This window comes from Lichenostomus cassidix, unplaced genomic scaffold (assembly GCF_008360975.1).
Source record: "Lichenostomus cassidix isolate B80296 unplaced genomic scaffold, HeHo_3.0 HiC_scaffold_40, whole genome shotgun sequence".
In the NCBI taxonomy this organism is placed as follows: domain Eukaryota; kingdom Metazoa; phylum Chordata; class Aves; order Passeriformes; family Meliphagidae; genus Lichenostomus; species Lichenostomus cassidix.
In genome coordinates, this window is record NW_028147459.1 from 2,014,065 (window position 1) to 2,039,740 (window position 25,676).

At 60.6% G+C, this 25,676-nt stretch overlaps 1 protein-coding gene across 1 annotated transcript; it reads right to left on the bottom strand.

Moving 5' to 3' along the window:
* Positions 1–2,337: 2,337 nt before the first annotated feature.
* LOC146422513 (voltage-dependent L-type calcium channel subunit alpha-1F-like) lies at positions 2,338–25,594 on the bottom strand. The gene is made up of 48 exons (XM_085046205.1): positions 24,941–25,594; positions 24,117–24,363; positions 23,430–23,535; positions 22,115–22,254; positions 21,401–21,543; positions 21,173–21,325; positions 20,200–20,396; positions 19,657–19,760; positions 19,413–19,573; positions 19,249–19,332; positions 18,729–18,816; positions 17,961–17,987; positions 17,534–17,694; positions 16,671–16,896; positions 15,386–15,593; positions 14,516–14,636; positions 14,231–14,312; positions 14,069–14,123; positions 13,857–13,920; positions 13,353–13,485; positions 12,567–12,696; positions 12,270–12,329; positions 11,810–11,916; positions 11,448–11,535; positions 10,737–10,844; positions 10,162–10,214; positions 9,665–9,811; positions 9,388–9,589; positions 8,063–8,221; positions 7,882–7,992; positions 7,700–7,783; positions 7,472–7,492; positions 7,261–7,389; positions 7,114–7,179; positions 6,916–7,007; positions 6,523–6,682; positions 5,949–6,076; positions 5,777–5,873; positions 5,593–5,695; positions 5,396–5,497; positions 5,191–5,321; positions 4,996–5,106; positions 4,538–4,656; positions 4,317–4,457; positions 3,918–4,060; positions 3,368–3,480; positions 3,058–3,285; positions 2,338–2,620 (listed from the first exon to the last, which is right to left on the bottom strand). Exons 1-48 carry the CDS (start codon positions 24,966–24,968, stop codon positions 2,369–2,371), a joined length of 5,913 nt encoding a protein of 1,970 aa, XP_084902331.1. The 5' UTR covers positions 24,969–25,594; the 3' UTR covers positions 2,338–2,368.
* Between the last annotated feature and the right edge of the window lie 82 nt (positions 25,595–25,676).

Consider the following 25,676-nt stretch of genomic DNA (forward strand, 5'->3'; position numbering starts at 1 on the left):
TTGGGGTTTCGGAATTTTGGGGAATTTGGATTTTTGGGAATTCGGGATTTTGGGGTTCACTCCCCGCTGCCGGCTCCACCAATGGGCGCGCGGCAGGGGCGGGGCCAGCCCGAGCGCGGGAAACTCCGCCCAGAGCCTCAGAGCGTCTCCTTGTCGTGAGGGAAAAACTCCTCCGTGAGGTGAAAAATGCACTTTCGTGAGGTAAATTTTGCCTCTACTGAGGTAAAAACCCACTTTTCTGAGGTAAAACTCCCTATTCTAAGGTGTGAGATGTTCTTCCGTGAGATAAAACCCGCTTGTGTGAGGTAAAATTTACCTTTCTGAGGTAAAAATCCACTTGTCTGAGATAAAACTTTCCCCTCTTAGGTAAAACACCTCTTTTCCGGAGGTAAAATTCCCCATTCTAAGGTGTGAGATGTTCTTTCATGAGATAAAACCCACTTCTGTGAGGTAAAATTCACCTGTCTGAGGTAAAAATCCACTTGTCTGAGGTAAAATCCTCCCCTCTTCGGTAAAATACCTCTATTCTGAGGTAAAATTCCCTAATCTCAGGTGTGGCATGTTATTTCATGAGAGAAAACCCATTTGTGTGAGGTAAAATTGACCTTCCTGAGGTGAAAACCCACTTTTCTGAGGTAAAACACCCTTTCATAAAGAGAACAACGTTTTTTCATGAGGTAAAACCCTCTTTAAGTGAGTTAAATTTTACATTTCTGAGGCAAAATCTGTCTCCCCGAGGTGAAAAGTTCTTTCCTGTGACAAAATTTGTTTTCCCTGAGGTAAAAATGTCCATTTTTTGAGGTAAACCCTTCATTTATGAGGTAGAATTCACCTTTCCTGAGGTAAAAACTCTCTTTCTGGGGTAAACTCCTTCCTGATGTGAAAAACATTTTCACGAGGTAAAACCCTCTTCAGTGAGTGAGGTAAAGTTGACCTTTTTTGAGGTAAAATTGACCTTTTTTGAGGTAAAGTTGACATTTTCTGAGGTAAATTCCCCCCTTCCTGAGGGGAGAAGTGCTTTTTCCCAAGGTAAAACCCTTTTCTGTGAGGTAAAAGTTATTTTCCTGAGGGCAAATCTCCTTTTCTGAGGTAAAATCCCCATTTCAGAGGTGAAATTTCCTCTTTCCTCAGGTAAACACCTCCTTTGTAATGTAAAATTTACCTTTTCTGAGGTGAGAAAAGCCTTTTTCCTGGTGTAAAATTCCCCTCCAAGAGGTAACAATCCCTTTTTTTAAGGAGGAATCATCCTTTTATGAGGAATCTTTCCCTTCCTGAGGTAAAACTCCTTTTTTTTTCGACAAAACCTTTATCTGTAGGAAAAACCCTTTTTTTCCTTTTTGATAGTCCCTCCTTTTTGGGTGTAAATCTCCCTTTTCCTGAGGTAAAGCTCCTCTTCTGAGGGAAAACACCTTTTCTTGGAGTAGAAACTTTTTTTAGGCAAAACTCTTTTTAAAGTACTTTTTTTTTTTTGAGGTAATTATCCCTTTTCAAGAGGGAATATTCATTTCTTTAGAACACTTCACCCTCCACAGGAGGTAAATGTCTCTTTTCCTGAGGTAAAACTCCCCTTTTTTATTTTTTTGAGGAGGTAAAAACCCATTTTTTCCTCCCCTCTTTTGAGTAAAAATTTCCTTTTTGAGAAGAAACATCCTTTTAAGAAATGTCCGTTTTCCTGAGATAAAAACTTCCTTTTTTGAGGACAAACTGGTTGGTTGGTGGTTTTGGGGTTTGGTTTAGAGGAAAAAACTTTTTGAGGTAAATATCTCTTTTCCTGAGGAAAAAACTAATTTTCTGATGAAGTATCTGATGATACTTCCTCCCCAAGGGATATCTGTGTTCCAGACAAAAAAAAATCCTCATTTTTGAGGTAAATCACTCCCTTTTTTGAGGAAACCTCCCTTTCCCTGAGGTAAGACTCATCTTTTCTTGAGGAAAATTCCTTTTTTTTAGGGAAACACAGTTTGCTTATTCTGAAGGAAAACACACTCTCTTTTTCTTTTTTGAGTAAAAACTTCCTTTTTTTGACATAAACACACCTTTTCCTGTGGGAAAAAAAAAAAAAAAACACCTTTTTCCAGGAACAACCCCCTCCCTGAGGCAAACACCCCTTTTCCACAGGAAAACCCTCCCTGTGTGAGGAAAAAACCAAAAACCTTTTTGAGAAAAATCCCTTTTTTTCCCTGAGGTAACATCGCCCCCATACGGTGGAGCTCCCGGGTCCTAGAGCGCGTCCGCCCAGTGCCGCCCTGAGGGCCCCGCATCAGCCCGGCGGTGCCGAACGCGGGTTCTAGACCCGGATCCCCGCTCAGCTCCGCGGTGCCGGCCTGATCTCCGGCCCCGCTCGGCCCCGCGGTGCCAGCCCGGGGTTCTACACCCCGCCGGCCCAACCCATCTCGTCCGCCAGCTCCTCCTCCGCCGGTGGCCGCAGCGGTTCCTCGTCGCTGTAGACGGCGGGCGCGGGCGCGGGGGCGGGCGGGGCGCGGCGCCGGGTCAGCAGGTCGGCGGCCGCGCTCTCCATCTCGTCCATCGTCATGTCGCACGCGTCCGCGATCTCGCGCTTGGCCACGGCCACGAACTTGGGGTCGCGGGCGAACAGCCCGAGCCCCTCTGAGATCAGCACCTGGAGGGGGGCGAGGGGGAGGCGCTGGCACCGGCACCGGGCACGGGACTGTGTCCCCCCGTATCCCACTCCTTTCTCACTGCCTCCACCAGGCTGTCCCCAACCCTGTCCCCACTGTGTCCTCCAGCAGTCTGTCGGCCAAGCCATGGGGCATCCCCATCCATGTCTCCAGTGTCCCCCTTATGTGTCCCCCCCTCACTCATGGCCTCCACCAAGCTGTTGGTCAGCCTGGGAGAAGTCCCTGTCGCATGTCCCCCCACCATCTCCCATCCAGTGTTTCTCCACCATGTCCCCCCTGCATTCACAGCCTCACCAGGCTGTCACCCCGTGTCCCCCCATGTCTCTCCCATGTCCCCCACTCAGCCTCCACCCGGCTGTTGGCCGAGCTGTGTCACCCTCTGTCCCTCCCACGTCCCCCCGCATGTCCCCACACTCACAGCCTCCACCAGGCTGTCGGCCGAGCCTCGGGCCAGGGCGTCGCAGGGCCGCAGGCGGAGCGGCGCCGGGGGGAACCAGCGGTTGAGGGGAGGCAGGCTGCCCCCCGCGCCCCCCGAAGGAGCCCCCTCCACCAGGATGAGCGGCGCGTACAGGACGTGCCCGCGGGCCGGGGCTGCCCAGGCCTGCGAGGAGCCCCCCAGGCGCCAGGTCTCGGAGCTGCCGTAGCCCTGGGGACGAGGAGTGGTCAGTGCGGGGGTGACACGGTGAGGGTGTCCCCTCCTCGTGTGTCCCCCACCGCTCCAGCAGTACCTGCGGGCGTGCGGGGCCGGGCGGGCCCGAGGGGTTGTAGGTGCCCGGGATGGGCTCGTCCTCGCAGCTGCCCTGGCGCCGCAGGCACTGGATGGTGAACGAGGGCTTCCGGCCTGGGGGGCAGCGGGCAGGGTCAGCCCTCGGCCAGGGAACCCCCGGGAAACCGGGTAGGGTCAGCCCCCGGCCAGGGACCCTCCGGGAAATTGGGTAGGGTCAGCTCCCACCCATGGAACCCCCGGGAAACCGGGCAGGGTCAGTCCCGAGCAGAGACCCTCCGAGCTACCGGGGGGCACTGGGAAGCGTCACCCCCGTCTTTCAGAGACCCTTCGGGCTAAGAGGGTACACCGGACAGGACCCTTCCCGCTCGGGTTTCTCCGGGGCACTAGGCAGGGTCATCTTCCCCCTGCCATCAGCCCTTCCTGGGCTACCGGGGAACCGTCCCGGGCTACCGGGGACTCGGTCAGCACTCCCGGGGCCGAACACAGAGGGTCTCACTGGAGCCCCGCCTCCTCCTTTGCCCCCTCCCCGTTTTCCCCGGCGCCGTCCGTACCCGCGGGGGTGGGGGGCAGGAGGCGGCGCCGTTTCAGTTGTTGCCCCTCCCGGGCGCCGCTGCCGAGCGCGAAGTGTCGGGGGGGCAGCGGCAGCGACCCTCCCCGGGGCAGCTCCGCCGCCCAGCGCGGGGGTCCCGGCAGCCTGGGGAAGAACAAGGGGTCAGTCGGGGGTTGGCGCCCTCCCCTAGGACACCTCCCAGCGGCGGGGGAACAGGGAGTCAGGGGGTGACAGGAGCATCCCCTCCCGGGACAGGTCCCACCAGTGCCCCCTCCCCAGTTTAAAGGCACACATCCTGCCTTTCGGGGGTCCCGGCAGTGTGGCATGGGGACAGCATCAAGGGCTGGCGGGACCCCCCCTCCGGATGGGAGTCCCCCCAGGGTCGCGAGGGTCGCGGTACCTGTCCCCAGCCCAGCGGTGCCGGGGCGGTGCGGAGCTCTCCAGCTCCTCGTCGTGGCTGATGTCCCCCGTGTCCCCTACCGGCTCCTCCACATCCTCGGCGGGGGCTTCCTCGTCCTGCTCCCCACCGTCGGAGCGCCGCCTGCGCACAGCGCCATGAGCACCCCCTGCCCTCCCCGGGGATCCCCTGCCCCATGTCGGGGTGTCCCCAGCCCCTCATACCTGCCACCATGGGAGGGGGGCGCGGGGTCCTCCCCCTCGGTGGGGGCTGGGCTGGGGGCGGGGGGCGGCTCAGAGAGCAGGGGGGAGCCCGGTGCTGAGCCGTAGAGCGTCTCAGGGGCCTGCGGAGAGAGGTGCGGTCAGTGGGCACGGCCACTGGACAGGTGTGGACATTTGGTATGGCTTTGGGGCAGGTGTGGTGGACAGGTGTGGCCACTGGACAGGTGTGGACATTCGGTGTGGCTTTGGGGCAGGTCTGGTGGATAGGTGTGGCCACTGGACAGGTGTGGCCATTCAGTGTGGCTTTGAGGCAGGCGTGTGGCCTGTGGGTGTGGCCATGGGACAGGTGTGGCCATTTGGTGTAGCTTTGAGGCAGGTGTGTGGCCTGTGGGTGTGGCCATGGGACAGGTGTGGCCGGTGGGTGTGGCCGAGGGGCGTGGTCATGGTGGGGCGGGGCTCACAGCATAGGTGAGAGGCTCCTCCGAAGGGGCGTCGCCACCCTCATCCCCCTCCAGGTCACTCAGTGCCCGGCGCATCTCAGGGCCCAAAGCCTGCAGTGTCTGCAGCCCGGCCTGGGAGGGACACGGGGGGGGTCAGGGGGGTCACCTGGTGACACCTGTGACCCCCCCAGCCCCGCCCACGGGGAGGGGTCGCACCTGCAGCGCACACTCATTGCTGGGGCCCGCGTTGGCGCCCAGCATCCCGCGCTCCTTCCGCCGCCGGAACTTGCGGAAATAGTCCTGGATAAGGAAGGTGGCGTAGAACTTCCCAACGGTGACTTCCTCCTCTGGGGGACACGGAGGGTCAGGGGGCAGCTGGGGGTCTGTGGGGGACAGGGCAGGGGACAAGGCCTTCACACACCCTCGGGCGGGGGGATGACCTCGTCCAGCAGCTTCGGCTTTGTCCTCTTCCAGATCTTCTTGACCACAGCACGAAGCTCCTTGTTGGCAATGTCCAGGTTCCCTGGAGGGAAGGGACACGGGGAGGGGGAACACACAGCCGTGACTGTCACCCCCTGCTGTCCCCTGGTCCCCCCTGGACTCCCCCCAGCTCCCAACCTTCTGTCTTGATCTTGAGGGAGGTGCGAACCAGAGCGAAGAGCGTCGCGTTGAAGGTGACAGTCCCATCCGAGTTGAGGGGCATGTTCATGGCCACCAGGCGCTGAGGAGGGGACAAGAGGGGGATGAATCTGGGTGGCTCCCCCTCAGGACCCTCCCAGATCCCACCAGGACCCCCCCAGACCTTGCAGGCCACCCGGTGTGGGCAGAGCTTCCCAAAGCCCAGCGGGGGTTGGATCCGGCGCAGCAGCGTCACCACGTCCAGGTGCTTGATGCGGCCCCTGGGGGGGTCAGGGGGTCACGGGTGGTCCGGATACCTGGACCCCCCAGCTGGGGACAGGGGGACAGTTACACACTTGGCCGCGGGGTCATACTCGGACCACACACGCTTGAACTCATCCAGGTGATGTGGGCCCAGGATGGACCAGTCCCGCGTCAGGTAATCGAAGTTGTCCATGATCACAGCCACGAACAGGTTGATAATCTGTGGGGTAAAGAGGGGTTGGGATTTTCAGGGGCTCCTGAGGGCTGTGGGACAGGGCAGGGCAGGGGCTGTGGGGCTGGGCTGTGGGATGGGGTTGGGCTGTGGGGCAGAGCTGTGGGGCACGGCTGTGGGGCAGGGCTGTGGGGCAGGGCAGGGCAGGGGCTGTGGGGATGGGCTGTGGGATGGGGTTGGGCTGTGGGGCAGAGCTGTGGGGCACGGCTGTGGGGCACGGCTGTGGGACAGGGCTGTGGGACAGGGCTGTGGGGCACGGCTGTGGGGCACGGCTGTGGGGCACGGGCTGTGGGGCACGGCTGTGGGGCAGGGCAGGGTTTGTGGGGCAGGGCTGTGGGGCACGGGCTGTGGGGCACGGCTGTGGGGCGGGGCAGAGGCTGTGGGGCAGGGCTGTGGGGCAGGGCTGTGGGGCCATGGCTCCCCACATCTCTCACCAGGAAGGCACAGAGCATGAAGAAGCTGATGAAGTAGGCGATGGCAAAGTTGCTGCCACAGGTGAACTCCTCCCCTGGGCCTGCGTCCGACTCGGGGTCACAGCGCTTGCCCGGCAGGCTGGCCAGCATGATCTCCTGCCACGCCTCCCCTGTGGCACACCTGCACCCCACGGGACACACCTGTACCCCTGGGGGACACCTGCACCCCATGGGGCACACCTGTACCCTTCATGGGGCACAGCTGCACCTTTCATGGGGCACACCTGTACCCTCCACGTGTGCACCCCATGGGACACACCTGTTTCTAGAGGAAGCTTCCAAGTCCCACGGGAAACCCAGAGCCCCCCAGACCCCCCTCGACCCCCCCAGGCCCCTCCAGCCCCTCAGCCCCACCTGAAGAGCAGCAGCACAGCCTGGGGGAAGGTCTGGAAGTTGTTGTTGCGATTGATCTGCGTCCCGTCCTGCAGCGCCACTTTCCCGAAGGTCTGGGGGGGGACAGGGCGGGTCTGGGTGGCCTGGGACTGGCAGGACATCACCCCCCACACCCCTCACCTCCCCCTCACCTGGGCAGGCTCCCCCCAGACCCCTCACCTGCATCCCAATGACAGCGTAGATGAAGAAGATCATGGCGATGAGCAGGGCGACGTAGGGCAGGGCCTGGGGACAGAGTGGGGGGTGAGGGGTGCTGTCCCCTCCGTGTCCCCTCCCCTGTGTCCCCCAGTGTCCCCCACATCCCACCTGGAAGGACTTGACAAAGGTCCAGAGCAGCGTGCGGATGCCCTCGCCCTTGGAGAGCAGCTTCACCAAGCGCATCACGCGGAAGAGCCGGAAGAAGGTGATGGAGATGCGGGAACTGTCCTCCGAGCTCTGCGGGGAGGGGGGTCAGGGGCACCCCAAAACCCCTGCAAACCTCCCCCAAAAATCCCCCAGGTGGGGACACCCCCCGTACCTCACCAACATGTCCCCCATTCTGTTGTCACATACAGATGTGACGATGGAGATGGAGATGATGGAGATGATGGAAATGAGATGATGGAGATGATGGAGATGAGATGATGGAGAAGATGAAGATGATGAAGACAAACAGATGGACATGAAGACATGGACAAGGGGAGACCCAGACATCCAGGACCCCCACAAAATCTCCCCTGGCCAGGGGATGAAGAGGGTGACTCACGTTGACTTCGGTGACAGCGATGTCCACCACGCTGCCCACCACGATGAGGGCATCAAAGGTGTTCCAGGCATCGCAGAAGTAATGCTGGGGGAGAAAGGTGGTGAGGACCCCCTGTCCTGTGACATCCCCCCTTGTGTGACCCCACAGTGTCACCCCAACCCTGTGACAGCCCCCCAGCATACCCGGGGCTTGAAGGCGATGATCTTGAGCACCATCTCCACGGTGAAGAGCCCCGTGAACACCATGTTGAGCAGGTCCATCACGTAGTTGAAGGGCTTCGACTGCTCGTAGTGCTGTGGGGACACACGGGGGTCTGGAACTGTCCCCCCATGACCCCTCTGTCCCCCCAGGTGTCCCCCTCACCTGCACGGCCAGAGCGATGGTGTTGAGCAGGATGAGGACGAACATGATGTACTCGAAGGCGGTGGAGTTGACCATGGCCCACACGCGGTACTGGGTGCGGTTCTTGGGGATGTACCTGCGCAGGGGCTGCGCCTTCAGCGCGTACTCCACGCACTGCCGCTGTGGGGACAGCGTGGGGACAGTGTGGGGACATTGCGGGGACACTGGGGGGCACACAGTCACCCCACTGCCACCCCACTGCCACCCCACTGCCCTTACATACACTGCTACTGTGGGGCCATTGCAGGGACATGGCCACCCCACTGCCACCCCACTGCCCCTACACACACTGCCACTGTGGGGACAGCATGGGTACATTGCAGGGACACGGCCACCCCGCTGCCCTTACACAGACTGCTGCTGTGGGGACAGTGTGGGGACAGGGCCACACCACTGCCACCCCACTGCCCTTACACACACTGCTGCTGTGGGGACATTGCAGGGATACAGCCACCCCACTGCCACCCCACTGCCCTTACACACACTGCTGCTGTGGGGACAGCGTGGGGACATTGTGGGGACACGGCCACACCACTGCCTCCCCACTGCCCCTACACACACTGCTGCTGTGGGGACAATGTGGGGACATTGCAAGGACACAGCCACCCCACTGCCCTTACACACACTGCTACTGTGGGGACAGTGTGGGGACATTGTGGGGACACTGCCATCCCACTGCCCTTACACACACTGCCGCTGTGGGGACAGCGTGGGGACGGTGTGGGGACACAGCCACCCCGCTGCCCTTACATACACTGCTGCTGTGGGGACATTACAGGGACACAGCCACCCCACGGCCACCCCACTGCCCCTACACACACTACCACGGTGGGGACAATGTGGGGACATTACAGGGACGTGGCCACCCCACTGCCCTTACACGCACTGCCCCTGTGGGGACATTGCAGGGACACGGCCACCCCACTGCCCCTACACACATAGGTGCTGTGGGGACATGGGGGTGGCATGGGGACACCACAGAGACATCACCACTCCACTGCCACATCACTCACTGCTGCTAAGTGGACACTGGGATGGAAAAGGGACACTGCAGTGACACAGCCACCCTGCTTCCTCCCCAGGCACTGTGGCTGCAGGGACACCCTGATGACATGGGGACACCACCACCCTGCTGCTCCTCTACACGCTGCTGCTGTGGGAACATGAGGATGGCATGGGGACACTGTGGGGACATCGTGGGGATGCTGTGGGAACACGGGGCTGACACAGGGATATGGGACTCTGCAGGGCCATGGGGCCACCGCAGGGCCACCACGTCCCCTGACCTGGTTCTTGTCCAGCTCACAGTTGCGGTACTCGCTCTCGCCCTGCGCCCGGAAGGTGATGATGACGAAGCCCACAAAGATGTTCATCATGAAGAAGGCAATGACGATGATGTAGACAATGAAGAAGATGGAGATCTCCACGCGGTAGTTGTAGATGGGCCCCTGGTCCTCAGCGTTGGCGTCGATGGCCTTGTACAGCAGCCTGGGGGGACACGGGGCTGGGGAGGTGTCCCTGTGGTGGGTGGCAGTGTCCCCACGGCCACCCCCGGGGACTCACGCGGGCCACCCCTCGAAGGTGGACACGGTGAACAGAGCCATCATCCCCGCCAGGACGTTGTCGAAGTTGAAGTCGCTGTTGAGCCAGAGGCGCTCCCTCACCGATGGGTGGGACACGTCACCATCCTTGTACACCAGGAATGTCCCCCTGGGACAGGGACATGGGACAGCCCAGGGTGAGACCCCATCCAGACACATCCCCGTCCTTGTACACCAGGAATGTCCCCCTGGGACAGGGACATGGGGACAGCCAGGGTGAGACCCCAACCCCCAGAGGACATTGCCACCACTGACAGGTGGGACACCAAGGGTCAGTTTGGGGTTTTTGGGGTCAGTTTGGGGCATATGGCTTGCATTTGGGGGTGTGAGGCCAGTTGGGGGAGTGCAGGGATGCATTTGGGGATTTGTAGGGTCATTTTGGGGTGCAGGGGTCAGTTTGGGGTGCAGGGGTCAGTTTGGAGGGTGTGGGGTCAGCTTTTGGGTCAGTCAGACACTCACTTGCACTCTCCCGGCGTGTGTTTGGCCTCGTCAGTGCAGCTGTAGAATTTGCCCTGGGGGGACCAGGGGGTCAGGGGGACCCTTAGCCCCCTCGGGGGGTGGAGACCCCTCGGGGGGGCTGAGGACCCTCGGGGGGACTGGAGACACCTCAGTGGGGCTGAGGACCCTCGGGGGATGCTGGGGACCCTCGGGGGGTGCTGGGGACACCTCAGGGGGGCTGGGGACACCTCAGGGGATGCTGGGGACCCCTCAGGGGGTGCTGGGGACACTTCAGGGTGGGCTGGGGACCCTCGAGGTGGGCTGGGGACCCCTCAGGGTGGGTTGGGGACACCTCAGGGGGGCTGGGGACCCTCGGGGGGTGCTGGGGACACCTCAGGGGGGCTGGGGGACCCTCAGCCCCCTCGGGGTGTGGAGACCCCTCGGGGGGGCTGGGAACCCCTCAGGGTGGCCTGGGAACCCCTCAGGGTGGCCTGGGGACACCTCAGGGGGTGCTGGGGACCCCTCAGGGTGGGCTGGGGACACCTCAGGGGGTGCTGGGGACTCTTGGGGGGTCTGGGGACACCTCAGAGCCCCACCTTGAAGAGCTGCACCCCAATGCAGGCGAACATGAACTGCAGCAGCGTCGTGACGATCATGATGTTCCCGATGGTGCGGATGGCCACGAACACACACTGCACCACGTGCTGGGGACAGGAACAGGGGTGTCACCAGGGCAGGGGGACAGGGATAGTGGTGTCACTGGGTCATGGGGACAGGGGTGTCACTGGGGCACAGGGACACCATGTGCTGGGGACAGAGGGTCACCAGGGCATGGGGACAGGGACAGGGGGGTCACCAGGGCATGGGGACAGGGACAGGGGGGTCACTGGGCCATGGGGACAGGGGTGTCACCAGGGCACAGAGACACCAGGTGCTGCGGTGTCACTGGGATATGGGGACACCAGGCACACAGCATGCTGGGGACAGGGACAGAGCTGTCACTGGGGCATGGGGACACCATATGCTGGAGATGGGGACGGGATGATGTCAGGGACACTGGGACATGGGGACAACAGGAACACTGGGAACACCTGGATATGGGGACACTAGGACACAGGGATAGCAAGGACACTGGGACACTGGAACATGGGAACAACAGGGATACTGAGGTAATGTGTGCTGGGTACACCTCTGACACCGCTCCCTCAGGACATTGGGGACACAGGGACAATGGGGACAGCCTCCAGGCTGCCTGGGGAACTGCTGGGTGCCTCCTCCCAGTGCTCCCAGTTCTCCCAGTTGCCCACCTTAAGGCCCTTGGCCCTGTTGATGGCTCGCAGTGGCCTCAGGACACGCAGGACCCGCAGAATCTTCACCACCGAGATGGCGCTGGAGCTGCAGAGGGACACACCAGTGCTCCCAGTAACGTCCCCAGTGCTCCCAGTAACGTCCCCAGTGCTCCCAACAATGCCCTAGTGCCCCCCAGTAATGCTCCCAGTGCTCCCAGTAATGCCCTCAGTCTCTCCAGCATCACGTCCACTGTTTTCTACCATCCCCAGCAATGGTCCCAGTATTCCCAGTGCCATACCTCATACTCTCCCAGTGCCCCCAGTGTTGAGCTAAGCCCCTCCCAGTGCCTCCCAGTGCCTCCCAGTTGCCCCCAGCTCACTGCATGCCGAAGGAGATGAGGGAGACGCCGACAACCAGCAGGTCCAGGAGGTTGAACCAGTTGCGGCAGAAGGAGCCTTTGTGCAGGAAGGCGCCGAACACCGTCATCTGCGGGAGGTTGTGAGCCCCAAATTCGGAACCCATCCTATCCCTGGAGACCCCAAAACCTTGGGAACCCCCAAACCCTGGGGAATTCCCTCCCAAAACCCTGAGGAAAGCCCAAAACCCTGGGGAATCCCACCCCAAACCCTGGAGAATTCCCCCCAAAACCCTGAGGAAACCCCAAAACCCTGGGGAATCCCACCCTAAGCCCTGGAGAATTCCCCCCAAAACCCTGAGGAAACCCCAAAACCCTGGGGAATCCCACCCCAAACCCTGGGGAATCCCACCCCAAACCCTGGGGAATCCCACCCCAAAACCCTGGGGAATCCCACCCCAAACCCTGGGAGCCCCCCTCATACCTTGAGCAGGATCTCCACGGTGAAGATGGAGGTGAAGGCATAGTCGAAGTAACCCAGGATCTGGGGTGGGGGGAAAATGGGGTGATCCCGACCCCTCTCAAACCCCCCCAAACCCCCCCAACCTCCCAGGACACCCCAAACCCACCCAGATCTCCCCCACCTCCCCGCCCTTCCCAGCCCCCCATTTCTGCCCCCCAACTCCGGGCAAGCAGATCCCATATCCCACAAGGTTACAGGGCGGATTCCCCCCACACCCCCCAGTTCCCCCAGTCCCTCCCAGTTTGCCCAGTAGCCCACGTGGTTTCGGGGCGAGTGGGCTCGCACGGGGTCCTCTGCGGCCAGCGAGATGCTGCTGAGGATGATGAAGACGAGGATGAGGTTGGTGAAGAAGTGGTGGTTGATCAGGGCGTGGCACTTCACCCGCAGCCTGCACCAGGAAAAGGTCAGCTCCCAGTGCTCCCAGTCTGCCCCAGTTTGTGTCCCCAGTGCTCCCAGTCTGCCCCAGTTTGTGTTCCCAGTGCCCCAAATCCCCCCAGCTCTCCAAGCCTCCAGTGACTGCCAGTGCTCCCAGTGCCCACAGTTCTCCATTCCCAGTACTCCCAGTGTTCCCAGTGCCCCCAGCACTCCAGTCCCAGTGCCCCAGTGTCCTCAGCCTTCCATGCCCAGTGCTCCCAGTCCCCCCAGTTTGTGTTCCCAGTCCCTGCATTGTTCTTAGTGTCTCCACTGCTCCCAGTGCTTCCAGTTTGTCCCCAGTCCCTCACTGTTCATGTCCCCAGTCCAGTGCTCTCGGTTTCAATCCCAGTGCTCCCAGCCATCCAGTCCGAGTGGTCCCAGTCCCCCCAGTTTGTGGTCCCAGTCCCTCCATGTCCCTTCTGTCTCCACTCCCTCATTGTTCTCAGGGCCTCAACCACCAGTGTCCCCAGTGCTCCCAACACCAGTGTCCCCAGTGTCCCCACTGCTGCCAACACCAGTGTCCTCAGTGTCCCCAGTGCTCCCAGCACCAGTGTCCTCAGTGTCCCCATTGCTCCCACTGCTGCCAACACCAGTGTCCTCAGTGTCCCCAGTGCTCCCAGTGCCACTCACGGGTTGGTGCTGCTCAGCACAAAGAAGGCACTGCCCTCGGGGATTGGGGTCACCTTGGGCTTGGGGGGCTCCTCCAGGGACTCCAGCCGGGCCCTCCCCAGGCTGTCACGCTCCCCCCCCGCCTCCTCATCACCTGCAAGGGACCCCCATGTCCAGGCATTGTCACCTCCCAGGAACCCCCCATGGTGGGGCACCATTGTCCCCTTCCAGGGATTCCCAAATCAGGGCACTGTCACCTCCCAGGGAGCCCCCACCCCTCCAGGGAACCCCATGGTCAAGGACTGTCACCTCCCAGTGTCCCCCCATGTCCAGCCACTGTCACCCCCCTGTGGGAACCCCCACTCCAGGCACTGCCATCCCCCTGCAGGGTCCCCATGTCACAGCACTGTCACCTCCCCATGGACCCTGACGTTCAAGGACTGTCACACCCCCCCTCCAGGGGCCCGCACATCAGGCCACTGCCACCCCCCAGTGTCCCCTGATGTGCAGGCAGGTGACACTCACCTTCCTCATTCCCCTCCTCCTCCTCCTCCTCCTCCCCTTCCTCCTCCGGCTGATCCCCCTCAACCTGGGGAGGAAAGGAGAGGGGGATGAGGGCAGTGCACACCCAGGAGGGGTGGGGGTACCCCCTAGGACCCCCCAGGACCCCCCACTCACACTCAGCCCCCCAAGACCCCCAACTCAACTTCAACCCCCTCCCAGGACCGCCAACTCACCTTCACAGCCACATCCTGGCTCCCTGTCCCAGCTTCAGCCTCCCCGGCCTTTTCCCTGGGTTGGGGGACAAAGGGAGGCTCAACCAGAGGATCCCGGGGGTTGGGGACGCCCCAGGGGTCGGGCAGCCCCCCCCATCACCCCCAAAAGTCCCCAGGGCTCACTTTTTGTCCCCTCCTGAATTGATGTTGTCACCGTCAGCCAGGTTGTCCACGGCGATGGCCAAGAAGACGTTGAGGAGGATGTCTGAGGGGAGGGAAGGGCTCACCAGTGCTCCCAGTGTCCTCCCAGTATCCTCCCAGTGTCCTCCCAGTATCCCTGCAATATCATCCCAGTGCCTCCCACTGCCTCTGAGTGTCCCCAGTGCCTCCCAGTGCCACCAGTGTCTCCAGTGCCCCAAGTAGCCCCAGTCCCTCCCAGTGCCCCCAGTTCCCATCCTGCCCACGCACAGTTGCCGCAGATGAAGAGGATGACGAAGTAGACGCAGACGAGCATCCCGGGGAACACGGGGCCACCGTAGGCCATGATGCCATCGTACATCACCGCGTTCCAGTCCTCCCCCGTCAGGATCTGCAGGGGTTGGGGGTCCCCAAACACGGGGGACACCCCAAAACCTCAGTGCTACCCCCAGCACCCCCCAACAGTGCTCCCAGTACAGCTCCACCTCCCCGTTCTGAGTCATCTCCCCGTTCTGAGGGCACAGTGTCACCCTGGAGTGGCTGCAGGCTGGTGATGGGATGGCTTGAGGGGAGCTCCTGGGTTTTGGGGTCTCCCCACAGGTTTAGGGGCCCCACTGGATTTCAGAGTTCCCCACAGATGTTGGAGTCTCTTACAGCATTCAGGCTCCCCCACAGGTTTTGAGATCTCCCACAGATTTTGGGGTTTCCCATAATTTTGGGATCTCCTCATGGGTTTAGGATCCCTCATGCATTTTGGGGTCTCCCCACAACTTTCAGAGCCTCTCATGGGTTTTGAGGTTTCCCACTATGGGTTTCCTGTAGTTTTAGGGCTCCCCACGCATTTTGGGGTCTCCCCACAACTTTCAGAGCCTCTCTCAGGTTTTGAGGTTTCCCACTATGGGTTCCCCAAAGTTTTAGGATCTTCTCATGGATTTAGGATACCTCATGCATTTTGGGATCTCTCCACAACTTGCAGAGCCTCTCACATGTTTTGAGGTTTCCCACTATGGGTTTCCTGTAGTTTTAGGGTCCCCCATGCATTTTGGGGTCTCCCCACAACTTTCAGAGCCTCCCACAGGTTTCAGGGACCTCCTTTGGGGTCTCCCTGTGGGATTTCGGGGTCCCCCAGCTGTGGGGTACCTGGAACACGGTGAGCAGGGCCTGGGGGAAGGTGTCAAAGGTGCTGCGCTTGGTCTGAGTCTCATCGAAGCTGAAACGACCCCCGAAGAGCTGCATGCCCAGCAGAGCGAAGATGATGATGAAGAGGAAGAGCAGCAGCAGCAGGGAGGCGATGGACTTCATGGAGTTCAGCAGCGACCCCACCAGGTTACTCAGCGATGCCCAGTGCCTGCGGGACACTGGGGTTACTGGGAGCACTGGGAAGGGGCTGTGGGGTCGGCGCAGAGCCAACAACCAGTACTGGAGGGTGTTGCAGTATTGGGGTGTCACCATGATGGGACATCGCTGCCTTGGGACACTGTGGGGTTGGGACATTGGGGTGTCATGGCTTTGGGACATTGTGGGGTTGGGATGCTGTGGGACTGGGGCATTGGGGTGTTTGGGAATTGGGGTGTTGATATTGGGACATTGCAGGGTTGCGATGCTGTGGGGTTGGGGCATTGGGATGTTGGGGCAGAGGGTGTTTGGGCATTGGGACATTGGCATTGGGACATTGCAGAGTTGGAACATTGGGGTATCATGGATTGGGACATTGTGGGGTTGGGTTGCTGCAGGGTTGGGGCATCACAGCATTGGGACATTGGGATATCATGGCATTGACACATTGCAGAGTTGGGATGCTGCAGGGTTGAGGCATTGGGGTTGAGGCATTGGGGTGTTGGGGCATTGGGGTGTTTGGATATTGGGACATTGCAGGGTTGGGACATTGGGGTGTCGGGGCATTGGGACATTGCAGGGTTGGGATGCTGCGGGGTTGGGGCATTGGGGTGTTTGGGAACTGAGACATTGGGATGTCATGGCATTGGGACATTGCGGTATCACGGCATTGGGACGTGGCAGTGTTGGGACATTGGGGTTTGGCCATTGTGGTGTTGGGACATTGGAGAGCCACACTGTTTGGGTGTCCTGGTGTTGGGGCACTGGGGTGTTGGAGCATTGGGGTGTCACGGCTTTGAGGCACTGGTGTGTTGTGGTGTTGGGGTGTCACAGCCTTGGAACATCAGGGTGTTGGGGCATCAGGGTGTCACAGTGTTACGGTGTCAGGGTGTGGCACTGTTTGGCTGTCACACTCCTGGGGCACTGGGGAGTTGGGGCATTGGACTGTCACAGCTTTGGGACATCGGCGTTTAGCACTGTTTGGCTGTCACCCTCCTGGGGCATCGAGGAATTGGGGCATTAGGGTGCCACGGCTTAGGGACACTGTGTCACCGCGCTGTCCCCACGCTGTCCCCGCGCTGTCCCTCACCGGGTGACCTTGAAGACGCGCAGCAGGCGCACGCAGCGCAGCACGGAGATGCCGAGCGGCTCCATGGCCCCGCGCTCCACCAGCGCCGTCTCCAGCACTCCCCCGCACACCACGAAGCAGTCGAAGCGGTTGAAGAAGCTGGCGAAGTAGCACGAGGGGCCGAGCGCGTAGAGCTTCAGCACCATCTCGGCGGCGAACAGCGACAGCAGCGCCTTGTTGGCGTACGCTGCGGGGCGCGGGGACACCGCGGGTGGCGACAGGACCCAGCCGCCGGGTCCCGCCGCCCCCCGGGCCAGGGTGACACCAGGAGGGTGTTGGGAACACCGGGAGCGGGGTGGAACCCCGAGTTCTGGGGGTGTTGGGGGAGAATGAGGGTTTGGGGGGCTTGGGGGCAACTGAGGGTTGGGGAGGCACTGGGGGGCTTGGGGTGGCACTGGGGTGGGTCGGGGGGCACTAGGGGGCTTGGGGAGGCACTGGGGGGTGTTGGAGGGGTACTGGGGGGTTGAGGGGGCACTGGGTGGTCTCAGGGGGCGTTTGGGAGGCACTTTGGGTTTGGGGGGCACCGAGGGATCTCAGGGAGTACTGGAGGGTTTGGAAGGCGCTGGGAGGTGTTGGGGGGTATTGGGGGGTGTCGGGGGCCACTGGGAGGTGTTGGGGGGTGTCGGGGGCCACTGGGAGGTGTTGGGGGGTATTAGGGGGTGTCGGGGGGCACTGGGAGGTGTTGGGAGGCACTTTGGGTTTGGGGGACACTGAGGGCTTGGGACACACTTTGAGTTTGTGGGACACTTTGTGTTTAGGGAGCACCGAGGGGTCTCAGGCAGCACTGGATGGTTCGGGGGTCACCGAGGGTCCAGGGGTCATACCCTGTGTCTCGGTGAGCCAGGGCGGCTGTCCGTGGTGCTCGGAGGCGATGGTCAGCGTGTTGAGGAACACCAGCAGCAGCACAGTCCAGTAGAACGATACTGATTTCACAGCCGCGCGGCAGCGACGGCGCCACAGGCGGTTCAGGCGGCGCAGGCGGCGCCTGGGGGCCGACAGGGGGGAATTTGGGGGGCGAGAGGGGCGTTTGGGGGGCGACATGGCAGTTTAGGGGGCGATAGAGGGTGGAGGCATGTGGGATGGGATAGGTGGATGTGGGGGTGGTGGTATTTTGGGGACAGAGGGGAGGTTGGGGGTGACAGAGGCACAGAAGACCCCCGGTTAGGTGAGAGGGGTTGGGAGGATTTAGGGGAGCCCCACTGAGGCCCCCCATCCTTTTTTCCACACCCCCTAGTTCTTTCCCCCACTCACCAGAATTTTGTCTTTGTAATTTTGCCCCTGGGGAGGGAAAAGCACAGAGTTACCCCAAATTTTGGGGGTGCTAGAGGGGAGTCCCTTGGCCATGGGGAGATATCTGGGGGGGCTTTATAGGGGCGCTGGGGTCAGATTTGGGTGTGGGACGGGGGGGCTTAGAGGGTCCCTGGGGCTATGGGGGGTTGAGGTATCTTGGGGTCACTTTTGGGGTCCTGGGGGAAAGTATGGGGGATCCTTGGGGCTGTGGGGAGATCCCAGATGGCTTTGAGGTTCTGTGTGGGTCACTTTTGGGGTCTCAGGGGGCACAGAGATTGGGGGGTGGGGTCCCCCGGGTACTGGGGGCTACGAGGGGGCTTTGGCAGGATCCCAAATGGTTTTCAGGTGCTGTAGGTGTCAGTTTTGGGGTCCTAGAGGGGTCCCAGGCGTCTGGGGTCCCAGTGATCTGTGAGGTGTCCCAGGGGTCTGTGGGGTGTCCCATGGGTCTGTGGGGTGTCCCAGCGATCTGTGGGGTGTCCCGGGGCTCTGTGGGGTGTCCCGGGGCTCTGTGGGGTGTCCCGGGGCTCTGTGGGGTGTCCCAGTGATCTGTGGGGTGTCCCGGGGCTCTGTGGGGTGTCCCAGGGGTCTGTAGGGTGTCCCAGCGATCTGTGGGGTGTCCCAGGGGTCTGTGGGGTGTCCCAGCGATCTGTGGGGTGTCCCAGGGGTCTGTGGGGTGTCCCAGGGGTCTGTGGGGTGTCCCGGGGCTCTGTGGGGTGTCCCGGGGCTCACAGGCAGCGGTCACAGGCGGTCGGCGGCGCCTCCTCCTCGCCCACCGTCTCCGTGTTGACCGAGGTGGTCTCGCTGCCCGGAAGGCTGGCTGGGGTGGGGGGCACAGGTCAGCCCTGGGGGGCTTGGGGTATCTGGGGATGGGGGATTTAGGGGTCCCCGGTTTCAGAGAATATGGGGTGCCCAGGTTCAGGGAGTTCAGGGTGTCCAGATTTGGGGAACTCAGGGTGCTCGGGTCCAGAGAATTTGGGGTGCCCAGGTTGGGGGAATTTAGGGGTACCCAGATTCAGGGAATTTGGGGTGCCGAGGTCTGGGGGATTCAGGGGGCCCAGGTTTGGGGAATTTGGGATGCCTGGTCCAGGGAATTAGGGGTGCCCGGGTTTGGGGAATTCAGGGTGCCCAGGTTTGGGGGATTGGGGATGCCCAGGTTTGGGGGATTTAGGGATGCCTGGTCCAGGGAATTAGGGGTGCACAGGTTTGGGGAATTCGGGGTGCCCCAGGGGATTTGGGGTGCCCTGGGTACCGTGAGTATCCGTGGAGTGACTGGCATGGCGCAGCCACTTCAGCCGCGGCTTCCTCTTCCCCATCAGGTCCTCAGCAGTCAGGCCTGTGGGAAAGGAGATTTTTGGGGTGCTCAGCATCTGGGGGCACCCCGTGCTCCCCCCAGACCCCCCAAACCCCACTCACGGTGCTTCTCATGCTCCCCATCTTCCTCATCACCCTCCAGGTCCTCAGCCTGGGTGATCCAATCCATGTAGCCCCGCAGATCCTCCTCCATCTGCTGCTTCTCCCGCAGCTTCTGGAAATCCCCGCGGGCTTTGGCCTTCTCTCGCTCCTTGGAGAACTCCCTGGCCGGGGGGGCACAGGTGTGACCCCAAAATCGCCTCTCCTGCCCCACTGCTGACCCCTGACCCCGCTGATGGCTCCTCACCCGCTCAGCACCCCCAGCACCAGGTTGAGGACGAAGAAGGAGCCGAAGATGACGAGGCTGACGAAGTAAATCCAGGGCAGCTCGTGGCCCATGGCATCCTGCATCTGCAGGGGAGATTTGGGGTACAGGGAGGATTGAGGGGGACCCCAAATCTGCTCTCAGGTGAGGCCAGTGACACCCAGCAGAGAGGTCTGGGGGTCTGTCCTGGCCCTGGGGATGTTTGGAGAGGGTTTGAGGGGCTCGGGGATGTTTGTGGGATATTTGGGGGTATCAGCAATGTGTGTGAGGATTTTGGGGGGCTCAGGGACAGGTGTGAGGATTTTGTGGGGCTCAGGGATGGGTGTGAGGATTTTGGGGGTCTCACCCAGTAGAGCACATCCGTCCAGCCCTCCATGGTGCTGCACTGGGTTTGGGGGGCTCAGGGAGGTGTGTATGGACTTTGGGAGGCTCAGGGAAGAGTTGTGAGGATTTCAGGAGGCTCACGGATGGGTGTGAGGATTCTGGGGGGCTCAGGGATGGGTGTGAGGATTTCTGGGGTCTCACCCAGTAGAGCACATCCGTCCAGCCCTCCATGGTGATGCACTGGAACACGGTGAGCATAGCGAAGAAGAAGTTGTCGAAGTTGGTGATTCCGCCGTTTGGACCTTCCCAGCGGCCGCGGCACTCGGTGTTGTTCTGCAGGCAGGCGCGGCCGTGCCCCGAGAAGGCGCAGGGAGAGGGGTCTTCCTCTGACTCCAGGTCTGGGGACAGCAGACAATGGGCTCTAGTGACAGCTGGGTGTCCCCTGGCACTGCTGTCACACAGCTCTGGTCCTTATGATTAACTCTTGTCCCCACAATTCACTCTTGTCCCCACAGTTCGCTCTTGTCTCTATTGACAATTCCTGTCCCCACTGACAGCTCCTGCCCCACAGTTAACTCTTGTCCCCACAGACAATTCCTGTCCCCATGGAAAATTCCTGTCCCCATAGTCAACTCTTGTCCCCATGGTTCCCTCTTGTCCCCATTAACAATTCCTGTCCCCACGGTTCACTCTTGTCCCCATGGACAACTCTTGTCCCCACTGAAAATTTCTGTCCCCACGGTCAACTCTTGTTCCCGCAGACAATTCCTGTCTCCACATTTAACTCTTGTCCCCTCTGACAACTCTTGTCCCCACTGAAAATTCCTGTCCCCACAGTCAACTCTTGTCCCCACTGACAGTTCCTGTCCCTGAGCTTCTTCACCAGCACTAACACCACTCCTGTCCCCACTGCTCACTCTCGTCCCTCCTGCCAACTCACACCCCTGACATTAGTGTCTCAGGGGCTTTAGGGTGGTCTCAGTGTGTTAAGGAGCCCCAAAACCCTGCTGGGGTGTCCCTGGGGGATCCTATGTGCTGGGGAGGTGCTCAGGAAATTTAGGGTGCTCTCAGTTTGGGTGTCCCTGAGGAATCCTGGGACACCTGGTAGCCCTCAGCCACTCCTGTGGGGTCCTGGGGCCCGCAGGGGACCCACGAGGTGACCTGCTGTCCCTACCAGAGCCAATGAAGAAGCAAGTCTTGTGCATGCGGCCGATGAAGAGCTCGAGGCCGATGATGGCGTAGATGATGATGACGAAGAGCACGAGCAGCGCGATGTGCAGCAGCGGCACCATCGCCTTCATGATGGAGTTGAGCACAATGTGCAGGCCTGGGGGGACACAAGGCGGGTGGGCAGGAGGCCGGGGGTGACCCCAAACCCCCCGCTGTGTCCCCCAGGGCTCACTGGGCACGCCGGACACGAGGCGCAGCGGGCGCAGGACGCGGAAGGCGCGCAGGGCTTTGACGTCGAAGCCGCCGGGCTTGCCGCTCATGTGGTGAGCTTCGCCCGGCTTGTGGGACACCTGCTCCAGGATCACGCTGAACAGCCTGCCGACATCAGGGTCACAAAGTATTTAATGGTTTGTTTTTAAAGAAAAATGATAGTGGAGTGTCTGTGTTGTAATTGTAGGGAACGTTCTAGAGGTGGATTGCGTGTAACTCGTCCTTTTGTTCTGTGTTGTGTTGTGTTATTTGCAGATTCAGTGTGACAAACTTTTCACTTTTCTGTCTGTTTGTTTTAGTTAATTTTTCTGTTGTTGTTCTGAGTTAAGATTTTATGTTGAACATTGACTTTACTGATTTTAACATGTTTTTAAATTTTTAATGTGTTTTAAAAATTATTTTAATGTGTGTTTTTATTGATTTTAATGTATGTTTTTAAATAATTTTAATGTATGTTTTAAAAATTATTTTAATGTGTGTTCTTTAAATTATTTTAATGTATGTTTTAAAAATTATTTTAATGTGTTTTTTAAATTATTTTAATGTGTCTTTTAAATTATTTTAACATGTTTTTTAACGATTTTGACATGTTTTTTAACGATTTTAACGTGGTTTTAAACGATTTTAATGTGTTTTTTAAAGGATTTTACTGTGTGAGTGTCCCCAGCCCGCTCACCCCACGATGACGATGACAAAGTCCAGCAGGTTCCAGCCGTTGCGGATGTAGGCGCTGGGGTGAAGCACCAAGCCGTAGGCGATGATCTTCAGGAAGGTCTCCACCGTGAAGATGATGAGGAACACGTACTCCACCTGCTCCTGGGGGGCACAGCAGGTAGGGGGTCAACTTTTTGGGGATCAACAGCCCCTTTTTGGGGACATCACCACCCCACAGTGTCCCTTTTTGGGGACTCCACCTGCTCCTGGGGGCACAGCAGGTAGGGGTCAACAACCCCTTTTTGGGGATGTCACCACCCCACCCAGTGTCCCTTTTGGGGACACCACCTGCTCCTGGGGGGCACAGCAGGTGGGGGTCAACAACCCCTTTTTGGGGATGTCACCACCCCACAGTGTCCCTTTTGGGGACACCTCCTGCCCTGACAGCCTGGAATCACAGTGACCTATTCCCCAGGAGGACATTTCAGGACACGCTCTGTCACCCACAGTGTCCCCCTCCCTGGGGATCAGGGACATTTGGAGACCCTCACCCCTTCCAGCATCCCCTGGGTTGTTTGGGGATCCCCTTGTGGTGTCCCCTTCTCTGGAGGGACAAGAGACAGGGGTGTTTGTCCCCTTTTGGGGACAAGAGACAGGGGTGTTTGTCCCTTTTTGGTGACAAGAGACAGGGATGTTTGTCCCCTTTTGGGGACAGGGACACTTGGGAACCCCCCTGCATCCCCTTCCCTCTGGGAACAAGGACATTTGGGAGCCCCACCAGCCCCTCACACCTCCCAGTGTCCCCTCCCCTGGCCACAAGGGACAGGAACGCTTGGGGACCTCCCCTGCCACCCCCTCGGCTTTCCCTCTGCCTAGGGACAAATGACAGGGACATCTGGGGACAGTCCCCAGAGTCCCCTTCCTTTGTGGGTCAAGCCATGGAGATATTGGGCTGTGCAGCCCCAGTGTCCCCTCGCTCGGGGTGACAAGGGACATTCAGGTCTCTCCCTCCCCCGCGGCTGTCCGGGTGGCTCAGCCGGGATTATCCCCCCCGGCCTGCCAAAGCCGATTAAAGCAGCGGCACAGGGTGTGCCAGGGGACACGTGTGACACAGGGACCCGCCAGGTCCCCACAGTGCCACCCCACCGTGTCCCCAAAGTGTCACCCGCAGCCCCCAGCCCAGCCCAGGGTGGTGGGGTGAACCCCCCCCCCTTTCCCAGTGTTCCCCCAGCACCAAACTGGGACCAGTTCAGGCACTGACGGGGTGGGGGTGACGCCGTTCGGGGGGTCTGGGGGCTTTGGGGGGTCTGGGGGCTTTGGGGGGTCTGGGGGCTCACCAGGTTGTGGTTGGAGGCGTTGGAGTCATCCTCGGGGAAGGGGATGTAGACCCCCAGGGCCACGCAGTTGGCGAAGATGGTGGCGAGGATGAGGATGTCGAAGGGCCTGGGGGAGCAGCAGGGGTGGGGGAATCTCCAGGGACCCCCAAACCCCCCGAGCCCCCCACTCACTCCCACTCCACGATGCTGATTGTGACCCCCCGAGCCCCCCACTCACTCCCACTCCACCACACTCATGGTGACCCCAAACTCCCCAAGCCCCCCACTCATTCTCAATAGAACTGGTGGTGACCCCTAAACCCCCCGAAGTCCCCCACTCATTCTCACCCCATGATGCTCACGGCGACCCCCAAAGCCCCCCACTCAACAGCACTGATGGTGACCCCCAGACCCCCCCGAGCCCCCCACTCACATCCACCCCGTGAAGCTCATGGTGACCCCCAAAGGCCCCACCCACTAGCACTGATGGTGACCCCAAACCCCCGAGACCCCCATTTACTTCCACTCCACCATGCTCATGGTGACCCCTAAACCCCCTAAAGCCCCCCGGACCTCACCAATAACACAGATGGTGACCCCCAAAGCCCCCCACTCACATCCACCCTGTGATGCTCATGGTGACCTTCAAAGCCCCCCACTCACTAACACTGATGGTGACCCCCCAAGCCCCCCAAGCCCCCCACTCACTTCCACTCCACGATGCTGATGGCCGCCCGGCGGATGGGGTTGTTGAGGCGCAGGCAGAACAGGGCGCGGGGGGAGCGATGGACCCCCCCGGTGCCCCCCTGGCCCTTGTGTTTGGGGTGGGGGGGTCGGCGCTGCCGCTGGCCCGGGGGTGTCCCCCCGCCCGCCGCCCCCCTGGCGCCATCGCTGGACCCCCAGCCCAGGGGCTGCCCCATGGCCTCGACCAGGGGGGACAGCTCCTTGGGGGGGCCTGGGGAGGGGACAGGGTGGTCAAGAGGGGTGGGGAGAGACCCCCCGAACCTTTCTGGACCCCTCCAAACCTTTCTGGACACCCCAAAATCTTTCTGGACCCCCCCAAACCCTTCTGGGCCTCCCAAGACCCTCTAACCCTTGGACATCCCAGAAGAACAAGGACCACCCCTGAACACCTCAATCCCACAGAGCAGAAACCCCTCCAAGTCCTTCTGAAACCCCCAAACCCCTCCTGCCCCCCACCCGAATTACTACTGGATCCCCCAAATCTTTCTGGACAGCCCCCCCAAACCCCTCCAACCCTGGGACCCCTTGGACACACAATAATCACCCCTGAACACCCAAATCCTTTTGAACAAGGACCCCAAAACCTTCCAGGACACCTCCAACCCCTCCTGGACCTCAAAATCATCGTGGACCCCCAACCCTTCCAACCCTGGGACCCCCAGACACACCATGACCATCCCTGAACCCCCATCCCATACACCAGGGACCCCCAGACCACTCAGGTACCCCCCAAGCCCTCAGGGACCCCCCCTGACTCCTCATTTTTCCCATATCCCCCCCAGACTCACCCTCTCCATTCTCCTCTGACTCTGACATGGTGGGGAAATCGGGGGGGTGTTTCTGGGGGGCTGTGGGGTGTTTTGGGGTGTCTGGGAGGGTTTGGGGTGCCTGGCAGAGGGGGAGGAGGGTGGTCCGAGGGACTTTCAAGGGGACTTGTGGGGTCTGTTGGGGTTTAGGAGCATCGAGGAGGTGGACTGGGGGGATTTGAGGAGGTCAGGGGTGTTTAGGGGTATCTAGGGGGGTTCAGGGGGATTTTGGGGTGCTTAGGGGGGTCCTGGGGGTGCTTGGGGGGGTTTCAGGGGTGTCCAGGGGGGTTTCAGGGGTCTGTGGGCACCAGGGTCTCTCCAGGGCCTCCCCAGGGCTCGTCCCAGCTCGTCCCTGCCGGGGATTATCGGGGATTAACGGGGGGGTGAGGGGACAGCACTGCCCACGTGTCCAGAATGGTGTGGGAGAGGTCAGGGACAGCAGGAGAGGGGCTGGGGACAGGTGAGAGGGGACAGGGACAGGTGTGAATGGCTGGGGACAGGTGTGAGGGGCTGGGGACAGGTGGGAGGGATTTGGGACAGGTGTGAGGGATTTGGGACAGATGTGAAGGGCTGGGGACAGGTGGGAGGGGCTGGGGACAGGTGTGAGAGGGGCTGGGGACAGGTGTGAGGGGATGGGGACAGTGTGAGGGATTTGGGACAGGTGTGAGGGGCTGGGGACAGATGTGAAGGGCTGGGGACAGGTGGGAGGGGCTGGGGA